Source organism: Lissotriton vulgaris, chromosome 6 (genome assembly GCF_964263255.1).
Source record: "Lissotriton vulgaris chromosome 6, aLisVul1.2, whole genome shotgun sequence".
Taxonomy (NCBI): domain Eukaryota; kingdom Metazoa; phylum Chordata; class Amphibia; order Caudata; family Salamandridae; genus Lissotriton; species Lissotriton vulgaris.
The window spans coordinates 1628320230-1628344299 of NC_141694.1; the positions used below are offsets into that span (position 1 = coordinate 1628320230).

The window sequence follows — 24070 nt, forward strand, 5'->3', positions numbered from 1 at the left end:
ATCCCTGTTTCATTTATCTATTTGTTTCTTTATGACTTTAAGGACATTTTCCAAACATTTGGTACAGAGTAAGTATGATTGTTCAATCTGGGGAGGTTCATTATCGTTGTACATATTGGCTTATCATCTTAGTCTGGTGTGTAACCTATATATTTTTTTGACACTCCAGATAACCGTGATATAGATGTGAAATGATATATAGGCTGCTGATTTGGTTATTTTCTGGCCTTTGTGCTGAGACTGACCTATTCTAACTATCAGTGGTGGGTATTTTACAGCTTCTATTTGCACTATGGTAGATAGCATGATTCTGTTGGTATAATGGTTCGATTTTATATTTTCCTTTTGCACTTCCCAATCAGTAACCTGAGTCTGTTTCTCAATATTCAAAGTTCCCCCCTCTGATGACCTTGAAATCACATAGCACGATCAACAAGTCGATGGTCTTTGCTTTTGCCCACTTATAATACTTTTTAATCTTTCTTTTTCTGCTTCTTCTAACTCCTAATATTCTCAGGTAGCTTGTTTTTCTTCTTGGTAGTTTACATAAGCCCAGTAAAAGAGTAATGTTTCTCAACATGTTCTATACACAAGAAAACTTTGTAAAAATATTGCTCATATGTATGGAGAATAACAATTTAAATAAGAAAAAAATGTTGGTCTGTCTTTTCTTCTGTTTATTGTACTGCACCTTCAATGTAGTCTAGTTTTTTTTTTTAAACATAGTACCTTAAATGTTTGTACAGTATGTGATGTCATATTTGTTTTTGGTTTCTGTCTATTGATGTTTATTTTTTGTTTGTTTAAATGAATAGCTCTGAAGAAGTCCTTTATAGCTCTGAAGAAGTCCTTTATAAGGACGAAACGCGTCAGCTGTATCATTGTGAAAATTGATGTTTATGACCACTTTTAAAAAAATAGAAATTGGAATAAAATGAAAGCTTTTAAGAATATTTGTGTTGTATACAGATCACACAACTGTTTTTCCGTTCTTTAAACTGGCGAGTGGTGCACCTGTGCTTATGTTTCAAATTGTTATGTTCCCATGGGGACTTGCACTGTGACGGTGGGTGCGTTTCAGTGTGCACACAGACCTCCATAAGTATAGAGGGGATAGAATAATAGAGGGATAGCAGTTCAGGTGCTGTGGATTCAAGGGTTCCACAGTCCAATCTATTTCTTAACGTATCAAGTAGAACAGTTGTTAATCATTGTATCTTTGTATGGCATTACATTAGGACTCCATATAGTAGAACTTGAGCATTTTGCATTTATACTGACACAAATTACTGCCAGGCACATTCTTACCACAGGTTGTCAAAACGAGTTCATTAAATTCTTATGTGACATTTAGCGTCTTCAGATTAAAAAAACAGCGTCCTTTGGAAACCTCCCTGCTAAGAAAGCTTTGCTTATTCATCAAGCATGGTAAACACCATTACATATGTCAGCTATTCGTGACTCGGCCTGTCTTTCGGCTTTATACCGAGGGACAACAAACTCACCTGGGCAGCCTTTGTGGGTTGAAGAGAGTATGTTTGCCGGCGGCAGCTGTTGACAAGATGCAGGTCACAGGTTTGAAACTCTGCACTGCACTACAAGCTGACATTGTACTGGACATTACTTCTTTCAGTAAGAAAGTGAGGTAGCCTATCTGTGGCCATCCCTCCTTGAATTCCCCTTCCCCTTGTCCAATGCCATTAATCTTAGACCTATGACCTGATGCTTTCATCCTCCTAGTCCTATCTATCTTCATCCCTCCTACTTGTCGACTTCTTATGGCTTGATCTTGCTGTCAAGGGAAAGGCACGTCCAGTCTGAGGCAAAAACCCATTCAAGGAAAAAGCCCTCTGTAGCTTTGTAGACATCGATGCATTACACAGTTGAGTCAAACTAAATTTTTTGACTCTTCAGTCTGAATCAACTGTTAGACTATGGAACCATGCTTGCTTCTTCTTCTGCATAAGCCCTGGTCCTGCTTATTTATTTTATTTTAGTGTTTTATAGAGCGCGAACTTGACCCGAGAGGGTATCGGAGCGCTTTACACGGTATATGGAGGTGAACAAATAAAAGTCTAAAGTGCAGAAATATACAAAAATATACAAAAAGGTTGGCGAGGGGCAGGGGTGCTGAAAACATAGGGGGAAAAGGGGATACAAGTGTATGGTTACAATCATAGTTAGAGTCAGTAAAAACAAAGGCCCCACATTTATTTATTTATTTTATTTATTTAAAGAGTTTTACATAGCGCAAACAAGATCTTCACAGATAACAGAGCGCTTTACATAGACGGGTACATGAGGGAGCAAAGTCAAACAGGCAAATCAAGCTTTACATAGAAGGGTGCAAGGTGGAGCATATTCAAACGAGTAACTCAATAAATCACAGTATAATAGTACTACTAAGTGACAAAACCACTCATGTGGATGATAAAACAACTCATACAAATAAGTCAAGGGTCAAACATGTAATACAGAACGGTGCAAGGTGTTAATAGGATTCGAAATAGTAGCTCAAGTGTATTTAGCCATGAGGATAGCTTTTACTTCTTTTTTAAAGAGTGTAGTGGAGGAGATCAGCCTGGTTTCGGGAGGGAGTGAGTTCCAGATCCTAGGCGCCATTCCTGAGAAGGAGCGCTTGTATGTTTTTTCCTTCCGGAATCTTCGAGGTTGCAGCAGGAGATTGTTTGTGCCTCTCGTGTTTCTAATTCCCCCAGAGATTGTCAACTTCTGAGCGAGGTAGCCGGTTGAGTTTAGGTGTACCGCCTTGTGTGTCATGCAGGCGATTTTCAGCTGTATTCTGCCTTCAAAAGGCAGACAATTCAGGGATTTCAGGTCAGGGGTAATGTGGGAGTACTTTTTTGACCCAGTGATGAGTCTCGCTGCAGCATTTAGAGAAGCTTTTAGTGGTGCGGTTGTAGTTAGGGGGAGTCCGCAGAGGGCGGTGCTGCCGTATTCAATTTGTGGGATGACTAGTGCTTGTACTGCAGTTTGGAAGTCTTTGGCCGGGAGGTAGGGTTTGAGTTTCCTCAGAGTATTGATCTGGAAGTTCGCTCCCTTTGTTGCCTTGCTGATATGTTGCTGCATGTTGAGATTAGTGTCGAGTGTTATGCCTAAAGATTTTGCTGAGTCCACGATGGTGGGTTGGACATTGAGTGCGGTTAGGAGTTTAAGCCAATGTTGAGTGGTTGATATCTTAGCTGGAGGTGAGATCAGAAGGAACTCTGTTTTCAGGGCATTGAGTTTGAGGTGGTTATCGGCAAGCCAGGATTGGGTGCAACTGATCGTTGAGTTCAGGAGCAGGATGTCATTGGGTGATTGTAACTTGAGGTAAAGTTGGGTGTCATCAGCGTACATGTGAAAGCGTACATTGGATGCTTGTAGCAAGGTGGTGAGAGGTTCCATGACTAGGTTGAACAAAGTTGGGGATAGAGAAGATCCTTGGGGGACGCCTAGCGTTACAGGTATTGGCGAGGACATCAGGTTGTTGCTCTTGAATTTTTGCGACCTGTTGTGAAGAAAGGAAGTGAACCACTTGAGGACAGTTCCAGATAGGCCCATTCTTGTGTTTAGTAGTTCTAGTAGATTCTCATGTTTGACGGTGTTGAATGCTGAGGAGAGATCAAGAAGGATGAGGAGGCAGGTGTCGTTTTGGTCTAGCATTTGAAGTGCGTCGTCAATTATGTGAGTCATAGCAGTTTCTGTGCTGTGTCCTGCTCGGAAGCCTGACTGGTGAGGGTTGAGGAGATCGAATTGCTCAATGTGTTTAGACAATTGTAGTTGTGCGCATTTTTCCAGCAGTTTGGCGAGAGTGGGGATATTGGTGATGGGACGGTAATTGTTGAGATCCGAGGGGTCGGCTGTAGGTTTCTTTAGTAGAGGTGTGACCTGGCCAACTTTGAGGGAGTCAGGTATGCTGCCTTGTTGGAGAGAGCTGTTGATAATTTTAGTCCAGAGAGGGAGAAGAAAAGGGGTAAAGTCTTTTACTGCGGAGGCAGGGAGGGGGTCCGTGAGGTGATTGGATGGTTTCAGGGTGCTGAGCAGTTTGCCAATTTCTTCTTCCGAGTATATGCTGAAGGTTGACCATGTAGCATTGTTTTTTGGTTCAGTGGGTGCTAGGCATTGGGGTTTGGAGTAGAGGCTTGCGTCAATGAGGAGATCGCTTTTTATTTTGTCGGTTTTTTGGATAAAGAAAGCAGCGAAGTCTTCACAGGAGGGTGCCTCACGCCCAGTGTTTAGTGGTTGCGGTTGCTCCTTTGATTGTGACTTGATTAGCTCGAACAGTTTTCTCGGGCGGTTTTTTGCTTGGTCGAGTTGGAGGCTGAAGAAGTCCGATTTTGAGCGTTTTATTTTCCTGAAGTAGGCGTTTCTCTTTTTCTTCAGATCTTTTAGGTGCATTGCACAGGGGGCTGATCTCCAGGTCCGTTCTGCCATTCGCATGTCTCGTCTATCTTCGTTGAGACTCCCGTCGTACCATGGTTTGGAGATTTTAGTAGAGACTCTTTTTAGCTGCATAGGTGCGACCTCATTAATTATAGAGGTCATAGCGTTGATATAGTGGTCAGTCAGAGTTTGGACGTCCGTGGCGCCTGTAGGTGGGAGTAGGAGATTGCAACTGTTAGGGGGCAAAGAGCCTGGTTTGAGTTTTTTCAAGTCTCTTTTCCAGACTTTGGGCTTGGAGAGTTGAGCCGGGATGACTTTGACTTTTTCTTGGCAGGGAGAATTGGTGATCTGGGAAAGAAGCAATAGTCTTAGATTTATCAGGCATATTGTGGTGGTTGAGGGCAGGCCTTAGACAAGGAATTTTCCCATGAGGAAGGTTTTGGCCTCCTTCTTGAAATGTGCTAGAGATAAATATAGTGCTAAATATAGTCTTTAAGCCAAAATAGCACAAACTATTCACTAACCTAGAATTCTGAAATACTACATGTGCATGCAACATAAATGGTAAAGGTTATTGCCAACAAGCTCACTTCTGCACCTAAACTCTAAAAAAAAGTCTGTTTTAGAATTAGTTCAGTTGGAAGACCAGTAGCTATCACTGGTTTACCATAATAGATATGGTAAAATAGTAAAACACTAGAACAGCACGGTCCAGCACCAATCAATCACAAGTTGTGACAGACTGCCCTCTACAAATAACACAGAACATAACAGATTCACAGGCAGGTAACAGCTAATGAAAATTTCACTAGAGCTCACTTGAGATGCCAAAAAATCAGACGCAAAATGAAACCCGCTAAATATTATGTTGATAACAAGACAACACTTCAGGGCTAGGGATAAGACAACATCTAGATAGGTCTCTCTAGCAAGCAGCTTCGCATTGTTGTAGGACTCATAATATAGGCCATTGTTTAAACTAAAATGTGCTACACTTCCATTTCCAGTTAAATAAAAAAATCACGCAGAGCTAGCAGAGATGTTCATAAACGTTACTTCTCCTGTCTTAATGTATTTGGTGGGCGAGACGTTTGTCGAGGCTGGGTGTAATAGAACAATGATGGATTAAATCAACAAATGGGAGGAAACATGTGGCAGATGATTTTCATTGTTATCAACATATATTCTATTCGACATAGTCAATTTGAACAAGATCTAAATGAATATTTCTGCTACAATAATGCTCATAAGGCAAACCTCTCTGCGTGCAATCGAGCTCCATAATTTAACATTTAGACACAAATGACAAAAACATTTTTTGTTTATTGATTTAACCAAGAAAGGTGGTTCCTACAAGATTTTTATTATTGTTAGGATTTTACACTTTAATGTTTTATTATTTAGGGGTTCAACAAGAAATAAAAAATGGGTCACCTTAACTTGGATCCAAAAATTGAAATAATTTTTTTGTTGCAGTTCGCTTGGTGAGCAGCCTGCCAATGGTCTCTAGCTGCTGGAACACCAACAGATACAATGTTTGCACACTTCAGGAAATACAATGCAATATTTGCATAGAGAGGGCAACAACTTTGGGAGGAAATGAATCACCAGGTTAGAGAGACTGAACTGAAGCAGTTGGTGCTGATGCTCCCTAATATTTCTCATGTCTTATATTATCCCAGGATGTGGAATTGAATAAAATATCTACTTGTCCATGCGACAGGTTACTTCATAAATCAACTTGCCTTGTAAAAAAAAAAAATCCACTTGTCCCTTTGGTGTTGTGTAGTGCGGCGATTAATTACGGCAACAGTCTCACTATGAAGGGAGAGGAGTTGACCTAACGGCTAGGGCTGTCGGTCTCAAATCTGGGGGACCGGGTTCAAGTCTCGTCAAGTATGCTGAAAGAACATCCTGTGATTCTGGGCAAATCAATTAATCTCCCCATGCCTAACAAAAATGAATGTGTCCTGATGTAACGCAACTGGTGCTCGTGTAAAGGGCTCTGATACCAGATACCTTCGGGTCAAGTTCGTAGGATAAAAAACTGTTACAATTGTGTATATATATATATATATATATATATATATATATATATATATATATATATATATACACACACACTCAAATGATAAAGGCACGATAGGAAGCTCAATCATGACTACATGGATTACGATAGCAGGCAGTTTTTAACTTTCAGTCACAAATATGACCATCTTTACAGGCAAGAGAGTTCTGACAACGATACTATGAACTAATTTTTATCTGGTGGAAAACCAACAGTTCACCGGGTGCACAGCTTGCAACAATATATTTGCGCTTCACATGACCCCCACAAATGACTCACATAAACTCAATTTCCAAAGCTTACCATGGGTTTCAATCACTTCACCCCTTGTCCCTAAATGATGTTTGAGGCACAACATAAATCAAATAACACACATGATGTTCAGAGCTCCCAACACACAAAGACTCAAAATTCTGTAAGATCAACATCAACCGCAACACTAGAAACAAACCCAGGTAAAACTCAAACTTCACGGCCATGCCCCATGCACTTCGGATATGACAAATCCCTTCTTCAGGGGCCACTGCCGAGAACTAAAGAACAACAAATAACAATGAACACATGCATAACACATCCCATCTGTGGAAAAACCTGAGGAGGAACGTCATGATTCAACCAGGGCCAAACATGCACAGGGCGAAAAACCCTATATGCATCCCAAAAAGGCAATGCCAAAGAAACAGTGCTGCTGACAGCAACCACACCACCGATCCCTACACCGCACCCACCAGTTGTGGATGTAGACAAAAAAGTGACTGAAAAACTGTGCTCTCCATACAGAACTTTGCGGGTGAACCGCTAGCAGGTGTGACATCAACAAATCACAATGTTAAAAACCCAACTCACTCCACTGCCGCGAACCGCGTGCTTTGGGTGTGTCACCCACTGCAACTTGTACAAGACCGACTCGCCTCCCTGGAAAAACGACACGTGGGTCAGGTGTTCACCGCAAAGAGACAGAACCCTACTGCTGAGCTGCAAACACACGCCAACCCACTCCAAAGAGGAGCGTGCTCGAAAGCACGCCCATCTCATAAAACTCTCCAAGCTCTCTGCGTCGCAAGCTGCCGAAAATGAGGATGAATCACAAAACGCCGGCTTCATATGGGTGTCACCTGTGCATCCCCAAAACTCAACGAATGGTTACCTGCTCCACACCAAAAACCGTACAACCTTCTACTCCTTCTCGACAAACAATTCTGAAGGATCAGATGCCCCAGGTCGGAAGGACACGGCTGCCACGCCATGGTCAACACTGGTCTGCCCCGACTACACTGCCTGCGTGACCGCTATCGTACTCACCGAGGGCGACCAGATGATTCTGACTGTGGCAAACTTCCGACCTGCACTCATGGCACGATGTGACAACTCTGCCATGTCACTAAGCTTCCAAGACGCAGTGCACGAGACACGCAATGCCACTGTGAAGCTAGAAACAGGACCGACCGCAATAGAAACCGTGCGCCATCCTGGAGCAAAGTGCCGTGAAACTCCAGTGGCACACAGAAAATGTGCAACACGCAAACCCAGACGTTCACAAAGAACAACGGAATAGAAACAGTACCATGAATGAAAAAAACTTGTGATCTACTCCTATGTGCAAACCACTGCAAAACAATGACAGCCACCCGGCAACTACTCGCAGCCACACTGAAAGGCCGAAAAACAGATGAAGCAATACAAAAATGACAGCCACAGTGCCTGCTGGATAAAATGACAGGCAGAAGAACGAAGTGATGCCAAAGTAACAGCTACAGTGCCCACTGGAAACTGCAGATGCACAGTGCTGCAACTGTGAGAAAAATAAGATAGCACTCAAAATAATACCAATTCACATAATGAATTAGCTACACCACTCTAGTGTCAGAGAACCAAACCGCCTTCAAAGCTGCACATTCACAATCCACTGAGTAAACTCAAGAGCAAAACAGAGCATTGCAGCCCGACTGCGGATATCATGGAACCAACATCAAAATATAACTTTAATGATAGTACCCACAAGAAACACAACATTTCCACGTGATCACTCAAACCACCCGGCATGAGCGTCTGCAAAAATCTTGACCACCACACCTCCCCCTGGGCCAACGCCCCGCCACCATCAAAACCAGTCTTGTGTGTCAACACTTCCAAAATAGTGAACTTCAACTGTGCGCCGGTGTGCTGATGTTCTAACCAATGTCCAGTGAAATGTGATTCGGCACTCCTGGTGCGGACAGCAACTTTGACACGGTCTCCAACCACACACTCATTGATTGCCTACACCAGATTGGTATAACAGATGACATGCATAGATGGATGGCATCCTTTCGGACTAGACACACCCAGAAAGTCCGCCTCCCTCCCTCCCTTCACATCGTAAGCCAAGCACAACAAATGCAGCATTCCCCAAGGCTCATCCCTCATCCCAACATGCTTCCACGTCAACATGACCACTTACAGACATCATCTGATCGCATGACATCAACATCATCCCCTATGCCGATGACACACAGATCGTCATATCGCTCTCTGCCTACCCCTCTGCTGCGAAGACCAACTTCCAAACCGTCGTACAGGACTTATCAGAATGGATGAAGGATGACTGTAAAACCTCACATGGACAAGTCGGAAGTTCTAATCTTCAGCAAACAACCAGCCCTCAGGAACCACTCCTGGAGCCCATTGAAACTCTGACCTAACCCACACTGAAAGGCCACACACAACCTCGGCATCATCCTAGATGGTGAACTCTCGATGAAACTTCGGGTCAACGCTATGTCCTTAGCCTGATTCTACATGCTCTGTGTGCTCTGCAGAATTTTCGAGTGGCTCCCCAATCAGCACCAGGAAAACAGTAATGCATGCTCATCACCAGCCGACTAGGCTACGACAACACACTCTATGCAGGCACCACCACCAAATTCATACAAAGTCTCCAAAGGATCCTGAAAGCAGCTGCAAAACTTATCCTCAACCTGACCAAGAGAACCCACATCATCTTGAAAGACCTCCACTGTCTCTCGGTCCAGAAGAGATGCCGTTTCAAACTCCTGACCCACGTAAATAAAGTCCTCTACTGCCAAGGACCCGCCTACTTGAACCACTGGCTACACTTTCACTGTCCCCCCCCCAAGGAACTTCTGCTCCTCACCTCACACAGATCCCTTGCATTCGCCACTGCTGCACCGGAGAACACTCCTTCTACCATTTCGCCTACAAAATCTGGAACACCCTCCCCCTCCGCACCTCAGCCTTGCTGACCAACTTCAGGAAGGGGCTCTAGACCTGGCTGTTCGAATGAGACCTGCAGCAAGTGTCTTGATACCCTCGCCGGTGACAAGCCGTGCTCTATAAATACTACTTGATTGATTGATACCGCACTACAGGTAGGTCGTGTTTGTGCACACTTTGGATGCTTTTTCTGTCTATCTAGCGCCTCCAGCCAAGGCCCTACCAGCTTCTGACTTTTTTTGCTTTGTTTACCTGAGCTCTTCTACTACTTATTGCTTCCAGTTGTTAGGAACAAAGTAGTGTGGACAGAGACTAATAGGGCTGACTTGAAAAAAATGTGGCACATTCTGCAGACTTTCATCACCACCCACTATAAATTGGTGCACAGTAGCCACATTAAGAAGTACAATTTTATGTTGTACTTACCAAGACCATCCAACTGGCGCCTTTTCTTGATCTGTACTGAGTTGTGCCCCTTTTCTGTGCCACTTGAACCATCTTGCATGGACTGATGACATGACCCCATCATCATCATCATCCTCATCATCTCCCAGCCAACATAATCTGGATGGTGGCGCATGAGAAAAGAACTCTAGTTAGTCCATTAGTATATGTGGTTCACCTTCACTGGATTCCATCAGCCCAGTAGTCTTCTGGTTGTCCTTCTCTTGCTCTGAAGATGTATGTTTTAAAGTATTCGAAATATTTGAACTAGATAGGGAACAAGACGGACTCAGATGCACATTATGGCCACTACAGTTATTGGCTCTGCTAACATATTTCAATACCGACAAACATATTTCTAGCTCAAGTCCCATCATTGGTTGTTACTTTGGCCACACCCATAATGCTTTTGAATCCCTGCACTAATTGGCTAATCCGCTTGAAACCACATTTGTGCAATTAACAAGGATTGACCAATCTGGAAAAGAACCCAACACTGACAATGCCTAAGCCAGTGAGGACACAGATGTCCAACATTGATGTGTTTAACCTGACCCAATTTTTTTGAGGCTTTATCCACTCATCTCACTATGCCAGAATATGACTTCCACCTCAGTTAATCCCCTTGTGTTTTGCTTTGTTATTTGCTTTTTGAACTATATGTTTTAGACGCCTACCTTGAGTCTCACTCAGCTTAAACTCTGATGTTAAAATGGATTAATAGTGCTATCCGCCAGTGTCAGACTTTTAAGATGAGGTCTGCAGCAGCGCTGCTAGAGTATGAGACTCTGGGGTAATTGCACCTGAGCATGTGTGTGACATGAGGGTGGGAGACTAAGGTCTTCTTCAGCCTGGTATCAGGGGACATGTAGTGTATCACACTCTCTCCCCCCCCCCTCCCATGGATTAGTGGTGTCCTGCTCAGGCTTTGAAATAATAGTGGGCATGAATATTGTGAGTATGTACATCTGCAGTGCTTAACTGATGTATGCCAAGTGCTTTACTGTATTGTACACTGTGTGCAAAATCTGCACATGATGCACTAATCCCGTAGGAAATCAGACGGTGAATGCAGATTTGGCATTATTTCAACATATCTGCACTCCCTGTGATTATTCAAGATTTCATATTTGTTCCCGACTGGCCTCCTAATTAGATTCTGGCCTTTGACTCACTCTACTGGGCCCACTTAATTACTGTAAGAAACTGGTGTGGGAGCACACTGCTTCACCTCCCAGCAGAGTCGCCCCTGGGCATCATGGTAGATGCAGTTCAGATCGACAAGCGAGTACACTTGGAAAGTCTTGAGTGTTTCACCAGGTGGGTGCAGATTAGTGCTGGCCATCTCTGGACACGTGTTTCTGGATTATTATCCGTCATCAGCAGAGATTAGGCAAAATTATTCGGGGTTGCTGAGCAGGCTTTTGGGCTTATTATCCGTCATCAGCAGAGATTAGGCAAAATTATTCGGGGTTGCTGAGCAGGCTTTTGGGCTTCTGCTGGTATCCAGGGAACTAGGTTTTGTTTCCCTTGGGCTGATGGCGTCGCCACCCGCCCCCACAACCACTGGGGGACAGTAGAGGGATTGACCTGTTGGAAGGAACCTGCATGGCTTCTCTCGATCTTCTGTGTACTGACCCTTTAGAAATGTGATCTCCAGAAGGAGGGGAACTGACCCAGGTGCTTTGCAAGTGGTCAGACGAAGGCATGGCCACTTTGCCTTGGACCCCTGGATGTGAGGTGTTGATAAGGAAGACCCCGGTCCTAGAGAAGTGCCTGGCACACGGGCAGGAGATGGACCTGTGTGAGGATGTAGATCAGTAAAAGTGTGTCTTCCCAAGAATTGCAACATTATAGAGGCCAGGAGTCCTGGAAGCCATGCTACCTGTGACTAGAGCTGGCCACCAAGAGCAAAACTCAGCTTTCCAAATAAGAAATGGACCACTGGCCCAGAAGTGTGGTCCTCCGGGTTAGCGGCTAAAAAGGGGTATGTATGTCTCTATCCCACAGTTCGTATGAAATGTTCCTGGGGTCCCCATATACCATGGGCCCCCGTATCCCTGGGGTCCCCATCTCCCTTGGGATGGAGCCAAATGAAAATGGCCCTGGGGTGCATGCGATTTCCCCCGTCCATTGATCCTAAAGATGCCTCCAAGCACCACATCTACCTGGGAGCGTATGAAATGCGAGCATTGAGCACAATTGTGCTCTGGTAAATGTCCTTTGGGGAGCCCCAAGCCCCTCAAAGGACAAAACAAGGAGGGAACATTTGGCTGTGCTACCTCCTTTTCTAGCTTTTGAGAGAGGGGGGGGGGGGGAACCTGGAGGTGAAGCCCAGCAAAAGCCCACCCACGCCGACCATGGGTGAGAGAACATGTTAACCACCTATGGTTTTGGTTCCTACCAGGGTAATTCACAAACTCCAGGTACCTTTCGAGTCCCTATATGTGAGGAGAAAAGGGCACAAGTTTGACCTTCATACCAGTTGTGGAACAAAGTTAAAAAGAACTTCAAGAGAAGAGCCCCAAACATCAGAAAAAGGGCTCGGTACTGGGGGTGGAAAAGCCTTCAGAGCTAAGGGGTCGAACACCAAATAATCATAGGTTTAGGATTGGGCTGACCTGATGTATTCAGACAAAACATAGGGGGTAAGCGCCCCCCCCCCCCCACAGTCCATGGGGGTGCACCCCCTCTCGTAGGAATTCTGGTACCCAGTAACTAGTCAAGTGGATTGATGACCCCTTCAGATTCTACCATTAACCCGATGTAACCCGTTCTACATTGGCCCATCTGTTAGAGACATCAAGTTCTACATTGGCCCATCTGTTAACATCAAACTCTTTCATTCAGAATCGACTGATGGTTTAAGGGCACGGAGCCCATCAAGGTAGTCTGTTATCGTTTCAAAATAATCTGGACATGCGCGGCTAGTATCCACAAAAGCTTAGTTCAGCCTGCTGTACAAAAAAAGAAAGCTGAGTGTATGGAGATAGAAGCTAGTCATGGAAAAGGCTTTTCAGTGGCCACTTTGAACATGTAATGCTAGCGTCGTCTTAGAAAACACATGTGGTCAGTTCTTCGTCAAACCTCTTGGCTTTATTTTCCTCCTTGATGCAATGAGTTTCGGCCCATGCTGCATGTGCTATTTCTGTCATCGTCTTTTATTAATCTCTAAACTTGCACAGTGTGGTTTTCTTATTATGGCATCTGTTCTGTACTTTTCATGCACCCTGTGGACTGTGCTATGATGTCAGAGCATCTTCCAAGCGTGCTTTCAAGTTCTGCGTTACTGCCTTGGAGGAGGGTTTGCTGTTCCAAGTAAACTGACTAACACAGTTGGATGGATGCTGGTAAATGGGCTTCATACCTTGTTTTATCCATCAATAAAGGAGTTTTCTGCACTCCTGCTGATTGCATTATTAAATTATCATATCTCAACAACCAGCCTGTGTGGTTTACGGTAAAACTAAGGTTTACCAATTCACCTGCTGAACCGCTAGCCCCATTCCCATTTTGGGTCTTCTCTCATCGAAGCTTAACATAGTATCGCAGTTACCATCCTTCTACATTGAAACCTGCATCCACCATTTTGTTATAAAAGATGCTGTTAGGAGAGACCAGGGATGGTGAAGTAGCCTTGGATAGAGAATTGAATGTTCCTTTGCAGAATGGTAATGTAAGTCTCTAAGCAACCGTGGCCAGGTAACTGCGGAGTAATGACCACTGGACTAGATCTTGACAGATGCATTTGTCTATTTTTGAATTTTAAAAACATAAAGTGGTCTGCGTGCGCTTCAAAATAATCCTCATAATAATAATTGGCTGCTTTTCTGTATGTAAAACGTAGACGATGTTTGTGAAACCTTGCATCTGAAAGAAACGCCACTCATTAAGTGTGTCTTGACAGTCGCTAATGTATTCTTGTTGGTATAGTGTCGGAATCCGATCACCCTGCCGATCAGTCAGCGGCGCGCGCTCTCGCTGCTCGTGTGCAATAAGCGCGAAATGAAAGCGAGGCGCGTGAGGGCGGGTCCCGAACGCTTTGAATGCTGCTTAAAATGCACCTGCAGTGGCGACAAAGCCATCCTTCAAACGAGCCTCTTTACGACGAGGCTTGTTGGAGCCTTCCTTTCCACGAGAATGGTTGTCTGTGAGAATTAAGTCGGGTGCACCTGAGCCTGTAGTGGCAACAGATGGAGAGGCGGGTAGATTTGCCAGAAAAAAGCTGCTTTGGAAGGGCAGTGGCCCTGGAGCTGAAGGAATCGAGGAGTCCATAAAATGCAGCTTAGGTTTTTGTTGCTGGGTTTGCATAGTTGGATTTGAGTTATTTGCCTGTTCTTGCAACCTGAAGTGATTGCTTCAGAGCTTCCCATAGGGGAACAATGACGGTGGCCATGAATGGAATTTGGCAGAAGAGGTCACAGGGTCAGAATGTAAAAGTGGAGGAGTCCTTGAGGAGGGTGCCTATTGCTAAAGGCGTGGTGGGGGGATGAGGAGGGGGGGGGGGGAAGGGGGTTGCTGATTTATTCTCACACTCTGATAAGTAATCGTAGACATAATAACTTATCTCGGCGATCCTCCATTTCAAAGTCTGCCAAAATTAGGAACCGTTACAAACCTATACAAACTCTACATTTATATTCAACATGTTTGTTGTCCACCAGGAATTTTTCACATTTTTCATAAGTTGATAAATGCGGACAGTGTTTGGCTCTAATAGACTTTTAAAAAACCTTTTCCACCAAGAAATTGTCAACTTGGACAGATGCAATGGAAAGCGGTTATGACTTGACCCAAACAGGCTGCAATTTGAAATATCTTACTGGGTTCAGCAGCAGAACCTTACTTACATTTGGGCTCCTGAATCGTTATAGGGGAAACTGTATGTTGAATTATCTATATCCTGTCAGTGATTCACCCCTTCTCTGTTTGTAGATGGAATCTCATTTTCTCTGCAATGTTGCTGAACCCTTTTAAAACTCCTTTGTGATATAAATCTGTGTGTACATCAGTCTTGCCAACCTCCAGGGTATTCCACTGTAAGGTTTCAAATTCTTAATGTACATTTAGTTGGTGTCTACATCTGTAGCGGCTGGTGATCCCTGAAAGTGGTGGTGCGGAATACTTGCCACAGGTTCATCACGTTCTTTCCAAAATTTGCCTTGGATGCCCTCGCACACAAATGTACCCAAGCTCTCACTGTTTCCCACTCACAAATGCTCACAAATACACTCACACACTCCCTCTTTCATATCCAGGGTTCTGATTTGAACTCTTGGGGAACAGGTGTTCTGTTTTAATACTGCAGCAGAAGCAGTTGCACCAGAGCCGCTGTGCCCTATTACAACTACAACTGCTGCACCATTGATAGACACACACACTCCTCCGCACAATCTCCCCCTCCCTCACTCACTCACAGTGCTTTACTCACTCCCTCGCTTTCACGTATTCATACTCACTCATTGATTCTCATTGACCCTCTCAAAGTCATTAAACAAACACAGTCACTCACTCATTTGCAAACACACTTATACTGACAAATGCACAGAAAAGCAACACTGGATTGTGTGTTTTTACTTACCTTTCTTCCTTTGCTGGCAACTCAGAGGCTTCATGACCTCAGCAGAGCAGGAATCTGGTGCAGGGTGTTGTAACCAATAAGCCATGTTTTTTAAGGAGGAGCCATACTGAGTAGTAGGGTCCAGTTAAAGAAGATGACCCACCTCTAGCCCTTTCCCAGGTTCTTTTTAGGACTAGAAGCGCAGCCCTATCAGAAGTTGCGACACGGCTGGGGAACCTGCCCCTGTTGCTTTGTCTCTCTTCTCATTGGCCTTGGGATGTAAATCCACTGTATACATTCGGCAGTTAAGAAAGCAAAATTGAGCACTTTTTTAAAATTGTAATTCTTATTGAAGCAAAAATTTTAGTAGTATCAGAGCAAATCAAGGCACTTTACTTTGTGATGCACAATTGGTATTATTCACTGAAACCCTATTTCCAAACACTATCTTTTCCGTGCAGTAGAGTGTTAGCTATAAAACTGTACGTCTGTGCAAATTTAGTGACCAATTCAATGGAAAATGTGCTGTCTGTAAATAGCCATGTGCTGCCACACAATGTTTTAGAAGTGTGGCTCACTGGTTAGAGCAGGCAGACCCTGAAGCAGAGTTCAGACCCGGGACCAGGGTTCAATTCCCGACGCGGCAGGGTCTTGAGCTCAAATGTCCATGGACTCGATAATTCTCGCTTCGGTGCCTGACCTAATCATGGGTTCACACTCTGCAACTCTGGGCATTAAGCTGGCTTAATCTCCACAACGGCCCCCCGCGGCGGGATGCCTGGCTTTCACCTTGGGGATGCCCTGTAGGGGCTATCTCACAGGGAAAAGCCAGGACGGGTTACCAAGGCAAGCGCGGAGATACCCCTTTGGGGGTCGAATCTGGCGCTATATAAGAATATAATAATAATAATAATAATAATAATAATAAATAAAAAAATCGTTGTATCATGTTGATTAAAGTTAGGTGCCCCGCTAAAGACTGTTGTACTAAAAAGGCGGGCATGGTTCTAAAAGGTTTTGGAAGCACTGATTTACTGGATTCTCTCTCAGCTCCTTTATGTTCACCCAACATCATTCTTTCAGTCATAACTGGTGACTTACATAGATTTTTAAAGGTAAGCCAAGCAAGTGACTCAGTTAACCCTATGCCACTTATTGGGTGGAATTATCCCTCCAGCCTCCTACTGTTAACTTCCCATTCTCTGCTCCTCCGCATGAACACTAGATGAAATCCCCGATGCTTCAAACGCTGGCTAAGTCCAGAATCTTCTGCAGGACAGCACTCACACAGACTTCTGACACACAGGCATAAAGAGAAAAAGAGTTAACCCTGAAACATGCAACTCATGTTTGATAAACAACTAGGTGACTAAAAACAATTTACCCACCACCCGTGAGCTAGAATTGCACCTGCTCTAGCATGTATTCCCTTGCAAGCACTAGAGTTATAATCCTCACATAATTTACAGTAAGACTCCAGCTTCAGACTATGGAATCTTGTCGCCGGTTTTAACAGAATAGAGGCTTAATTTAGCTGTTTCAAATTACAACATGTAAAATACAGGCCACAGAATTATATCTTATCTAAGACAACTCTGCAGGTTAATGTTTTTTTACAATGATCCTCTTACTGCTTGCAGGATTCAAGGTACATTCCTGGTAACAGAGCTCAATGTATAGGCCTCTTTCTAGGGCATATTTTCCTTACTGTGTCACTACAAACTGGGACTAGCCCTAATGAAATCAGTTTTGGCCCAGCTCCATCAGAATGGGTTGGTTTTAACTGCTAGCCAACCTCTTTGCTGAACAGTAACAAACAACCCCAGAACTCTTTTAGCAGTCTGGGCCTCATAAATGAGGTTAAACTTTAGTGACTGGTGTTTTGGGGTGCGGTTTAACGCTCAGATGTAAACTTCCTTTGTTAACCTTGTACGCACAATGGAGCAGCATGGAACATCCAGGTATATACATTTGCAAATCTGCACGGGTAATTAATTCCATGCCATCAGAATTTGTGTTCACGAATACATGTTTCTAAATTGCTTATCTTCTTGATGAGTGCAATCGGTTGTTTTTTTCTTTTTAAATAAAGAAAGTGAAATTTGTTGTAGGTTTTCCGAGTTTATGTAATAGTGTCTGCTGCATTGTTCCTTTGCAGGCTACCCCAGCAGTAACCAGGCCTTGCTATTGTTGCGTAGCTGCGGCTCCCTCTTGCCCGAACTCCATCTGCCGGAGAGAACCGAGCTCGCCCACAAGATATGGGACAAGTTGCAAAATCTAGGTAAGATCCTGGCGTAGCGTAATGCAAATCTGCCTGTATGACGTGATTGAAAACGCTTGCCAGGGGGTCACGAGCGTCTAAAAATACTGGAAAATTGTGCAGCGAAAGCCCTGCTGTGGGTTGTTAAGGAGAACATGTTAGTTCCTATTCTGAGAGTACAGTGACACCTAGGGGCACTGAAACAATACCATTATGTTTAGCTTGGTAACTTCTGATTTCACCCGCCATTAACACCGAGATATTTTTTAAATGTGTCCGTATGCAATATTTTGTTTGCTTTACATTAAAAGCTGGTGGTCACTGAAGTACGGTAACGCGATAATGCGTAGCCTTTAGGCTCACTTAAAATATTTTTCAGTATGCAGATAGGTGGCTCCCAAGTCTGGACCCCTCCCTGATTGAGAGGATATTAAATTGGTTGGACACCTTTGTTTTTAAATGTTACTTAGGTACCATTTCTTTACGTAGTCGCCTGTTTCTGTTTCCACTTCAGGAGCTGTGTATGACGTGAGCCATTACAATGCCTTACTGAAAGTTTACCTTCAGAATGAGCACAGATTCTCGCCCACCGACTTCTTGGCGAAAATGGAGGCCGCTAATGTTGTTCCAAATCGGGTTGGTATTCGCTCGATCATTTCTGCACGCGCCTCGTGTCATGTTCTGAGTTGTGAACGGAGATCATGCAGTCCGCAGAGCGGAAACTCCCGCCTCTGTGCTCCAGCCTGTCAAACTGACAACCATGGTAGTTTGCAGGAGTGGGGATAATGCTGATGTGGGGAAATCCTATATGAAACTCATTCGCACACATCTATTGTCATTTTCATTACTAGCCACTTTAAAGCTGTGACTAACAAGCACAGGCAGGTGTTTCAGAACCAGGCATACTTGCATTTACACACCCTCTTATGCGCACAGGTCGATTTAAGCATCAGGATTCGAGCATACATCTGCCTTTGCATACGCACTTTTTATTCCTCCCACTATCTGACGCACAGGGCACTGCCAGCTCTGATCAGTATATCAGTTCGGCACAGACACATACTAGGATTTGCCACTCCAAAATTAAATGTACACTCCCCATTAGTCGTGGCACCTTTCTCCCCTTCGTTTTGTGTTTTTTTTTATGTACTCCTCTTTGCAAATAATGAGTCTGCATTTTTTTTAATTACAGGTTACATATCAAAGGTTGATTGCTGCCTTCTGTAACGAGGGAGATATTGAGGGTGCCAGGTACGACACAACACCAGGCACATATTTGTCATGAGATCCATTGTTGGTGTGATTTATTCAATGTTAATTTAAAGGCAACCCTTTACACATACTTTTCTTTGTATATTTATACAGTAGTAGTTCTCGAAAAGAGATAAAAGAAAAAAGTGAATGAAGTTAGATAACCCTACTATCCATTTTGGGTTATGTGCAGCACTTGCCACGTTTGATAGACTTCCCCCTTTCGTTGTACTCCTGCCTTTGATCACAGTCACAATACAGATTTGTAATGTTCATCAAGCAGTTTCACCAGTATTTGTGTATCTTGTTATTATTTACCCATCACTTGTTTTGTAAATGTTCTATATTTTTATAGGCATAGACCACAGTGGTCAGTCAGTATTGTCTTTTATCTTGCAGCAAAATTCTTGGATTCATGAAGAACAAAGATCTTCCAATCACAGAGGCAGTTTTCAATACATTAGTTACCGGACATGCAAAATCAGGGTAATGACGCATTTACATTATATATATATATATTTTTTTTTAATGTAAAAGCACTGCAGGTTTTATCTATTAGATAGCACAGATTGCAGTTTTTCTTCAGTAGAAATAATTTAGTTCAATTTGAACATAACTGAGAAGAGACTTAATACTACGATTAAAAGACTGACTTAAGGGACAAATCAAGCTTTTTATGAATTTCTCAATGAGTTCTAGAGTATCTTTAACAAGGAGTGAATAGCGACTGTTAAGAATGAAAGTATTAGTAAAGAGAAATTTAGATGTAGAATGAAAGTCGTTAATTGACATAATGTTAATCAAGTAGATATCCCTCATGTTTTAAGTTTCATACCATATATATAATTCATGTGGAATTTGAAATATTCTCTCAAATCTGGTTTATGAGCATTGAAGATCACATGAAAATCTTATTAACAATGCTCAAAGTCATTGCATAAATGGTAGGACAGGACAAGATTTCACCAGGCTTCTGGTAGATTTACTAAACAGTAGTGTTGTGTGAGATTATCTGTGTCTGCTGATTGAATAAATAAACGTTGGTGCAAAGCTAGTACTTAGTGTAAAAATTTTAGATGACAGTTCTGAAGCTAGAGTTCATATAACATAAAGTTATCATCTAAATTTCACTTGGGAAGAGGTACAAAACAAGTCTGCTTCTGCCTCGATTTACTTTTAAGTGGCAGAAGTTTTATGAAAAGATGAGAATTATAGTGGGCTTTCACTATTTTGAAGAGAATATAAGGTCATTATCCATGGTGACTTCAAGAACTATTGAAAATACATGTCCAGGTCCTTTAATGCTTACCTGGATATGTCTGTTCATTAATCACATTGACATATTTTCAAGCTATTGAGCCAGTCTCTGAAAACTAAAGAAATGAGTTCTAATACGCAAGTGATTGAGCCAGATAATGATGGACGGGCAATGAAAGTGACAATAAATTAGTTTTTGGATACTCTTCTATAGCATATTTATTTATTTTAGTGTATTATAGAGTGCGAACTTGACCCGTGAGGGTATCAGAGCGCTTTACACATATATCTCACTTCTCCTTAAACTAATCAACCAATTCAGAGTGTGTATGAATAGGCTTTACGTTGTAAAAATTGATGGAAGGTGAAGAATTAACATCATAAAATGAATATCCTTCTAAGATTTATATACGTAGCACTTTAAGGTACAACCAATCAGGTAGTATCACCCACTAGAACACTCCTCTTAGGGGCTTCTGTCTCTCAGATTTCCCACCGCATGTTTTTAGGTCTTGCGCCTAGCGTTGCAGTGCGCAGCACAAGACCTCATGTAGGGGGTTCTGAAAGCTGAAGAGCGTGTGCTTTTGCTTTCGTCAGCTGCAATTGGCTTTTGCGTGGGTTTTCTAAAAAAAAAAAAAATACAGCACGCAATTGGGCAAAGGCGGGCGCATGTCCTGCCTTTGCTCCGCCCACTTCCAATTGGTGTCTGTTACGCGCAGCAGGGCGCGTTTGCCGCGCTCCCTCGCCCCCGCTCCTCTGTGGTGCGCGTGCACCACTGGTTTCGATTCCGTGCTTGTTCTCAAAGTTGTCTTTCCTTTGGGTCTAGAAAGCATGCCCCTCGCCTCCTCAGCATTCTACTTATTTTAAGGTGGCACAGCCACCGCGCACTGTCCCTCCTGGTGTGGGTACGGACTTTGCAGACTGAATCCACGTGTGTCTCCCTGATGGTACCACTTGCTTCGCCCTGGCTGTTCATAGGAGGACCGCAATTGGCACTGCCAGGGCACACATGACTGTAACGTGCACTTTATTTGGGGTGCTGCTGAGAGGGGTACTACTTGTTAATTAAGTGTTTGAAGATAAATGTTACCATTGCGTGGCGGTCTAAAATGGCCACCACGTTGGGTCATTATCTAAACGCTACATCTTCCCAGCGCACCAGTTCGTCCAGTAGAGTCATGTGACGTTCTGGTCACCTGATCTGTCATTTCCTTGGTCTGTGGGAGATGGCGGCTCACCGGTCCAACGGGAAAGTGAATCTCAATGTTCTTCAGGAGGCTGTGCGCAGAGAGCTGAGGGAGTTTCTTGACAAGTGCGCGGGACAAAGGTAAGGGAGGGCGGATACTAAACTCCTCCACCCTATTTGACAACACTTCTAATGCAGATATAATTTGGACTGCCTGTGACATTCTATTTGTTACAATGCCACGTCGTTTGTGAATTGTGGATATCTCACGTTGGGGTTGCATTCTTTGTATCCTTATAATTATGATTTGTGTAAAGTGTCTGAATATTTGCCCTTTTTTGCCTTGCTTTTTGTGTATTTGACCATTCTGGCTCAGTCTTTTGTTTTTGTGTGTGTTAGTAATAGCGGAACACCTTCCTGATATGTGTTCGGTGTATCTGTAGGTTATGCCTACTGCGAGGCACATTGTGGTTTACCTAGAACTTAGTGGGACTTGTAGCCGGATCTTTCCATGCTATTGGTTAGCTTTCCTATCAGTCTCATGCCTGTTTCTTATTCATTTAGGCGCAAGTTCAAAAACCAGCATTTTTTTACTTTCATAGTGAGCGTATGTGGTTACTATTCGCTTTAAACGATGTATTTGGCTGGTGTTTTCTGGAATTTATAAAAGCGGCAGCTTGGTGGTGAACGGAAACATATTTTTGTTACATATTGTCCAATTTCTGTGAATCCTTTTTATTTTTTTATTCAATATATTCCATTGTGAATTAAAAAATGAAAAACATAGAGATCAATGTATTTCTCTGCAGTGTTTCTTTGCATGCCTTCTTCTAAGCCCACGGTTCCTGTAGAATTAAAAAAAGTTCTACGCAAGCGAACACCCACAGCCGGGGTTATGGGGGAATTCGTTTTTGATCTCATGGTTTGGAATCTTTGCCTATGCTTTTCCTCTGCCTCCCTCCCCCCTCCCCCCCGACCCCCCACTCACAAGGGTTCTCCTGAAGATGAGGGCGGAGCATTGCACGATCGTTCTCATTGCCTCAAGGTGGCCACAGCAGCACTGGTTCAGGGAGTTACTTCTATCAGGGTGGCACCACTTCCAACTGCAACCACTTACGTCTCTACTAACAATGAGCCAGGGCAGGTGCCACCCGGATCCGAAATCCTTACACTTGTCAAACTTTCTCTTAAATTAAATCAATTTGTGCATTTGAACATCTCCGGAGACTGCAGGGATATTTTAGCAAAGGCTTGTGCAGATAGTACAAACATGACTTGCAGCCTTAAATGGTAGCACTTTTGCATCTGGTGTCAGGGGACCAACATGTACCCAACATCATCTACACCAGAAGAAATCCTTACAATTTACTACATCTAGCACAATCCAGTCTCGCTCATGCTTACATTAAGGGTTACCTAGTGGCCATAACCTGCTTCCAAAGATAAGCAATATCACCTTCATTGTGGTCTAGCAGACTTCTCAAGCAATATCTCAAAGGTTTATTCAGGGTCTTCTCACCAGTGAGGCCCCCTCCCCCACTATGGCAACTGAACATTATTCTTTTCCAACTAATGAAAAGCCCATTGGCGCCTATCTACAAAGCAGACATTACATTCTGTCTTGGAAAGTGGTTCTGCTGTTGGCACTAACCCCAGCAAGGCGGTTTGACGAAATTCAGGCTTTCACCATTCAAAAACCTTTCCTAAAATAAAAAAACTACAAGGTGATTCTGCAAACAAATCCAAAATTCATTCCAAAAGTCCCGGACTTCCACTTAAATGAACTGATCATTCTAAAGACTTTTTTCCCTGATCCCCAGACTGCAGCAGAAATGGCATTGCATTCCTTGGATGTGAAGATATGTCTAAACTTTTACCATAACAAAGCAAGACACATCCACAAATCCAATCAGGTATTATAGTGCTCCTAGAAATTTTCAGGTCATTTACTGTCGAGACAGAGCATTGCACAATGGATAACCAATGCCATGCAATTTTGTCATCCGAAATCTGGCACTTGGGTGCAAGCTTATTCAACCAGTAGTGTATCGACTTAGACAGCTATATTTGCTGGTGTGTCTAACCAAGATATCTGCAAAGGAACAACCTGGAAGAATAGACATACCTTTACGCAGCACTATTCTTGGATTCCGTCTACCGTATGCAGCAGTGGCCAAGTGGTATTATAGCATCTTTTGCAGTGAAGGCGAGCCATCGTAGTAAGTGATACCCACCATCATCTATTGTGTTACGCACATTTACATTGTTTTTTTTGTATATGTATAGATGTATATCTATACGTACACATTTATTTTGAATCTTTTACAAAAAATATGCTATTCAACAGCTATTTTATCTGATTCAAGTATGTGACTCTATGAAAGATCCAATGCTGCAGTATGAAAGTAAGATACTTACCTGCAACTGTAGTTCTCCAGTATTGGTATC

General features: G+C 43.3%; 1 protein-coding gene across 1 annotated transcript in view; it reads left to right on the forward strand.

Moving 5' to 3' along the window:
- Positions 1–24070, forward strand: part of LRPPRC (leucine rich pentatricopeptide repeat containing) — a 675215-nt gene that overhangs the window by 72729 nt on the left and 578416 nt on the right. Inside the window, exons 3-6 of the mRNA XM_086927797.1 lie at positions 17827–17949; positions 18443–18564; positions 19121–19179; positions 19579–19665. Coding sequence (XP_086783923.1) covers positions 17827–17949; positions 18443–18564; positions 19121–19179; positions 19579–19665 — 391 coding nt within the window. The remainder of the gene's footprint in view (positions 1–17826; positions 17950–18442; positions 18565–19120; positions 19180–19578; positions 19666–24070) is intronic.